Below are 6335 nucleotides of genomic sequence, written 5' to 3'. Positions count from 1 at the left end.
GGTTTGCTTCTGCTTGCCAGGAGAGAGAGGAGAGAGACGCCAGTGCAAATACCCTGTGAGGAATGACAGATTGAGTCCGCTGGTGCCTTTGCACCACGCCAACTTCGTTTATCACCTTCCCTTATCTTCTTCCAGTAAGCAAAAGCAAGCGCCCTAACTGGAAGCCTGCATAGCAGCGGGCCCCACCCAGGGAAGCCCTCCCCCCCTGGGATCCAACAATCCAGCCTCTGAACGGTCAGGCGTTACCTTTCAGACTTAAGTCTGAGCATCAGCACACCTGCGAATCCGAGACTCCTCGCCTTGCACAGAGCTTGTGCACTTTTCATCTTCCAGAAGAGAAACCACAAAGACATTGAGGCTCAGGTGTGAAACAGAATTTAATTTTGAGGGTTGGTCTGTGGGTTGATTTTCTCGTGTGTCTGGGGTGGGGTGTGGGGTGTTCTCCGCTTGCTCAGTTGAGGGTGAAACTTCTGGAGGTCAAAGCAGAAGTGATAGGAGAGCAAGGTGGGGAACAGGTGATGGGGAAAGGAGCGCCGTGTGACCGAACAACCAGAAAGAGAGAGAAAGCGGTCTGAGCAGGATGCTGATCACAACAACACGCCCACAATGCACTGACCCACAACACCCCACAAAGCATGGCATAAGGACCCAGTGTATTGCAGCAGCACACACGTTGCTTTTGTGTCGCCCAAAAACACAAACCAAAAGAACTTTCAGATCAGTCGCAGGTGCAGGTATGGCACCACACAGACAAACACACACACACACACACAGAATACTTGAAGGCTGGCAGGGTCAGGCTAAAACATACAGAATCCTGCTGTTGACAGTAAGCGCTACAAAGGTTTTTAACGCCGCCATAATCCAGGAGTAAAACACAGACTCCCGGCGGCAACAAAGGAGGGGGGAACATAGGGCTAACTTCAGCCACGCGCACGTCCTGGCCACACATCCTGGCAAACATGCTCACAGCACTTTACACTGGGGTGCAACGATGATTCAAGCAGGCCCAGAGAGAAGACACTGCGCAACACACGCAAAGCTTGGCTTGGAGCGCCGCCCTGTGAAGGGCAGAGGGAAGCTTCATTCTCGACACGTCTTGGGTTGGGGGGGGGGGGTGTGTGACTCCAGTGAGAGGCCAGAGGAGGTAGTAGCTGGAATGGGGACAGGAGACAGAGGAGCTGGGGAAATGGAGGGTGTGGTCTAAAGGGGCACTCAGAGTCTGTGCACTGGGAAGTCAGCAGGCAAGCCAGAGTGTGCCAAGGGCAAGGCTTATAGGACGCTCGGGTTACGGAAGTTGTGCCCGGCAAAGTGGGCTTCGTCGCCAAGCTCTTCCTCAATCCTGTGGAAGGCAGAGAGAAAGGCAGGTCGTTATATTCACACCCCAGGCCCTGCTTCACAGAGCAGATGTAAAGCAGAGGCGGTTAGGTTCTGCTGGAATTAAAGCACAGAAGTCAATGTACGTCAAAGCCCCCCGCTGTACAAGCTGCAGGTTGGGAAGGTCCCAGTTAGAATCCGGCTTTTTCCATGAAGTCACTTGTTGGCCTTTGGCAAGCTCCTATTCTCTCAACTTCACCCGAAATGTGGGGAAAACACTTGGTTGTCGTAGGGATTACTCAGTCCTTTTCTTCAAGAAAAAAAGGTGCCAGAACTCACCATGAAGTTGTTGCAGTCAGGGGTGCCAGCTGGGGGGCAGGGCGAGGGACCTTGGGCCCTCAAAAGGAATTTCAAGTAGGGGGCCAGGCCCCCTTCATATCCCCCATGCTGTGTGCGCACACGCCATGCAACATGGTCACATCACTTGCGCACGACAAGCCAGCATGTCATGTCAGTATGCATGTGTGACGTGAGCACATCGCACATTGCTGGCTCCCTGAAAGGCGGGGGCAAGCCGGCCCACCTGGTTACAGTAAGTGCCACACTTTTAACCAGTGCTTTTCTTCTAGAAAAAGCGGTGCTGGGACTGCGTATCCTTCAGCACCCCCAGGGGGAAAAAGCACTGGTATTGCTAGAACAGTGGGACCCAGGTGGCACTGTGGGTTAAACCACAGAGTCTAGGGCTTGCTGATCAGAAGGTCGGCGGTTCGAATCCCCGCGACGGGGTGAGCTCCCGTTGCTTGGTCCCAGCTCCTGCCCACCTAGCAGTTCGAAAGCACATCAAAATGCAAGTAGATAAATAGGGAACGCTCCGGCGGGAAGGTAAATGGCGTTTCTGTGCGCTGCTCTGGTTTCGCCAGAAGCAACTTTGTCATGCTGGCCACATGACCCGGAAGCTGTCTGCGGACAAACGCTGGCTCCCTCGGCCTATAGAGCGAGATGAGCGCCACAACCCCAGAGTCGGACACGACTGGACCTGATGGTCAGGGTCCCCTTTACCTTTACCCATTGCTAGAAAAATGTATGGGAGTGTTTTGGTAATATTTCGTGATTTGATGGAACAGAACTACATCTGCGTCTGGCAATGTTAATCTAATCTAGATAAACCCTCATGCCATTTTGATGCCAAAGGCATGTGCTGCTTTTTCAAATACTGTGTGCGGACAACTTTGCTTGGTCTCCTTGGAGAATAATGGAAGGCTAAGATGCTCAAGGTTCTTGTTAAGGGCTGTGGACAACAAAACCCTTTTATGGACCGCTTTGGGGAGCCAAGGCCTTACAGCAGGTATCTTCAGTTTTTTCAGACCCAGCACCCACTTTTAACCCAAGGATGCATGCATTTGGGGACCCCATTCTTAATCTTCTACCATATATTTGCAAGGTAGAAAGCCAGTGTCTTATAAATTAATGCTAGGGCAGTTAAGTGATTTTTGCTGATTTAGATGGAGATACAGTCGTACCTCGGAAGTTGAACGGAATCTGTTCCGGAACTCCGTTCGACTTCCAAAACATTCGGAAACCAAGGTGCTGCTTCCGATTGGCTGCAAGAAGCTCCTGCAGCCAATCGGAAGCCGCAACAGACATTTGGTTTCCAAAGAACGTTTGCAAACCAGAACACTCACTTCCGGGTTTGCGGCATTCAGGAGCCAAAATGTTCGACTCGCAAGGCATTTGGCTTCCAAGGTAACACTGTATATACTGAACGTGTTTCCCTCAATTTCCCTCAATTTCAGCATGATAGAAGCTGAAAGAGATCTTAGACTTGTATGCTGTTCCATGATTGTGTGTGTGATGGTCCACTTACACTCAAGTATCCCCTAACCTCTGAAAATGGTGATTGGCTCCCAAAAGCTGCCTGCATGCATTTGCCCATTGCACAGAGGCCGACTCCTGCTGGAATGAGAACTGATAATAAGCCAGGATTTCCCCCTTGTTTCTTACCTCATTAACTGATTGTATTTCGCCAGTCGCTCGGACCTGCATGGCGCTCCCGTCTTTATCTGCAAAAGTCAACGTCAACGCAACAATATTTTATGGAGGGTCCACACCAGCATTACAAACGGGAACAGGCGCATCATGAGCAAAGGCATGTGTGCATAGCAGATATTTTAAATTGGCTTTTGCCTGTGCAGTTTGGCAACTCTTTACTTCTGGTAAATGAGCTGCCACAGCCACTAAAGGACTGTGAAAATTTGTGTCCCAGTCTTTTTAGACTCGTCTACCCACGTACTGGGGATGCAGGTGGCGCTGTGGGTTAAACCACAGAGTCTAGGGCTTCCTGATCAGAAGGTCAGCAGTTTGAATCCCCGCGACAGGGTCAGCTCCCGTTGCTCTCTCCCAGCTCCTCCCCACTTAGCAGTTCGAAAGCATGTCAAAGTGCAAGTAGATAAATAGGTACTGCTACAGCGGGAAGGTAAACGGCATTTCCGTGTGCTGCTCTGGTTCACCAGAAGTGGCTTTGTCATGCTGGCCACGTGACCTGGAAGCTGTACGCCGGCTCCCTCGGCCAATAATGCGAGATGAGTGCCACAACCCCAGAGTCGGTCATGACTGGACCTAATTATCAGGGGTCCCTTTACCTTTGCCTTACCCACATACTACCTGAAACCAAAGGGGTACATTGGTTGCCAGATACGAAATATCTTGGGATTACAGTGGAACCTTGGTTCTCGAACTTAATCCATTCCGGGAGTCCGTTTGACTTCCGAAATGTTGGAAAACCAAGGCACAGCTTCTGACTGACAGGAGCTTCCTGCACTCAAGCGGAAGCCGCGTCGGACGTTTGGCTTCTGAAAAACGTTCACAAACCGGAACACTTACTTCCAGGTTTGCAGCATTCGGGAGCAAATTTGTTCGACTACTAAGCCGTTCGAGAACCAAGGTGCCACTGTCTTTTCAACTCTCCTACTACCCCACTTATTCTATGATGGGACACTCTGGCTGTAGAAAGAGATTATGTCTCCACACTGACATAGTGGTTCCAGCCTTCAACTGTTTCTTCTCCAGAGAACACCCAAGACACACTTTCTCCCCACCCGGAACTTACCTGGCCAGTACAGAGTCCCACCACCAGGTCCGCAATGAAGGTGTCTTCAGTCTCCCCTGATCGGTGACTCACCATCACCCCCCAGCCGTTTTCCTGGGCCAGTTTACAGCTGTGGAGGGAGACAAGGAACTCAGTGGATTTAACTCAGTCCCAACAGGTCTAACGTTCTTGGAAGGGAACGAGACCGGGCACTCGTGGAACAGAGCTGTTTGGTTGGACTCACGCTTGGATGGCCTCGGTGACTGATCCAATCTGGTTGACTTTCAGCAGGAGGCAATTGCAGGCCTTGTCTTCCAAAGCTCGCTCGATGCGTTTGGGGTTGGTCACAGTCAGGTCGTCCCCCACAATCTGAATCCCAACATTTGCTGTGAACTTGGACCAGGCCTCCCAGTCATCCTGATCAAAAGGATCCTCGATCGACACCACTGCAGAGAGAAGGGGGAAACGAGAGTACAGCAGTACTTTGGTTCTCAAACTTAATCAGTTCCAGAAGTGCGTTTCAAAACCAAAGCGTTCCAAAACCAAGGCGTGCTTTCCCATAGAAAGTAATGCAAAACGGATTAATCCGTTCCAGACTTTTAAGAACAACCCCGATAACAGCAATTTGACATGAATTTTACTAACAAGAGCATTGATCCATAAAATGAAAGCAATAAACAATGTACTTGCAGTCACACAATCAATCAGTGGATGAACTGGGTTCCACACAGTCACGAAAACAGAAAAATAGAGCCACAAAAACAAAAACGCAAGATAAATAGCAAAAACAGACAGACCTCAACGTAACACTCAAAACAGAAGCGTGGCACTCGAAATGGAAGTGTGCCACTCAAATCGGAAGCGTAACACTAAAAACGGAGCACATTCGACTTCCGAAAAAAGTTCACAAACCGGAACACTTACTTCCAGGTTTGCAGTGTTTGGGTCCCAAGTTGTTTGAGTACCAAGGCGTTTGAGAACCAAGGTACCATTGTATTGCAGCAACCCATTGCTCCTGGTACTGAGGCTTTAGGCACTGTGGACTCACCTGGGTAATCCCTTACAAAGCTTTGGTACAGGTCACCCAGCTCATCAGCGGAGATGTAGCGGCTGGGGTCATCGGGGGATTTGAAGTCCAAGTCGTATTTTCCGTCTCTGTAGAATTCTGATGCGGCCACATCCATGCCGATCACAATCTTGTCAGTGTAGCCAGCTTTCTCAATGGCTTCCTTGAGGAGTTCCAGAGCTGAGAGGTTAGGAAAGGAGAGAAACTCTCTGATTTTGCAAGCATTTGCCATGTTTGAAAACTATCCTTTAAGGCTCTTCAGCTTCCAGACCAATTTGTGCAGAGGCCTGTTTATCAAGCATATACCCCCTAGTATATTAGCACAGTGGTTAGACAACAATGCCAGCTAGTGGTTGTTATCCTGCACTTTCTTGTGCAGTTTTCCATCACGCTTTCCTTATTGGACTTTTGGCAATGTGGAAAGTGATAGGATATTTGCCCTAGAAGTTGTGGGATAATCACAAAAGTGTAAGTGAGTAAACGGCTAATCTGGAAGTATTAAATAGGATTGAAGTGGTTTGTGTTAAGTGGTTTACCGAACGGATGCATATAAAATACCAATAAAATCAGATGTTAGAAGCAGGTTGAAGCAAATATGCACAGTGAAGCCTTGGGACCAAACAACACACTACATTAAACATAAATTTAATTGTTATGCTGCACACTGAATGATTTATGCTGTTGCACTCCTGACAATATTGTACATTCATAGCAGCTCAGCTCGCTCGGAGTAGTTCAGGAACCACATTCTGTACCAGCTGAACTGTCTTCAGGATCAGTCCCCCGTATACTGTATTGCTATCATTTAATCTGGACGTCACTATGGCATGGTGAACATAGCAGGCAAGTGCCATGTGGATAGGACTG

General features: G+C 49.3%; 1 protein-coding gene across 2 annotated transcripts in view; it reads right to left on the bottom strand.

The window, feature by feature from the left end:
• Window positions 1–320: 320 nt before the first annotated feature.
• ENO2 (enolase 2) overlaps window positions 321–6335 on the bottom strand; it is a 36183-nt gene continuing 30168 nt past the window's right edge. For both annotated transcript variants that reach the window (XM_035097063.2, XM_035097064.2), the window contains 5 exons: window positions 5451–5648; window positions 4647–4848; window positions 4424–4532; window positions 3319–3377; window positions 321–1342 (listed from right to left, as the gene is read on the bottom strand). In XM_035097063.2, the coding sequence (XP_034952954.1) occupies window positions 1273–1342; window positions 3319–3377; window positions 4424–4532; window positions 4647–4848; window positions 5451–5648 (638 nt within the window). In that variant the 3' untranslated portion in view covers window positions 321–1272. The remainder of the gene's footprint in view (window positions 1343–3318; window positions 3378–4423; window positions 4533–4646; window positions 4849–5450; window positions 5649–6335) is intronic.

This window comes from Zootoca vivipara, chromosome 16, assembly GCF_963506605.1.
Source record: "Zootoca vivipara chromosome 16, rZooViv1.1, whole genome shotgun sequence".
In the NCBI taxonomy this organism is placed as follows: Eukaryota; Metazoa; Chordata; class Lepidosauria; order Squamata; family Lacertidae; genus Zootoca; species Zootoca vivipara.
The sequence above is the reverse complement of the archived record's forward strand: the minus strand, read 5'-3'. Positions and strand labels throughout refer to the sequence as shown.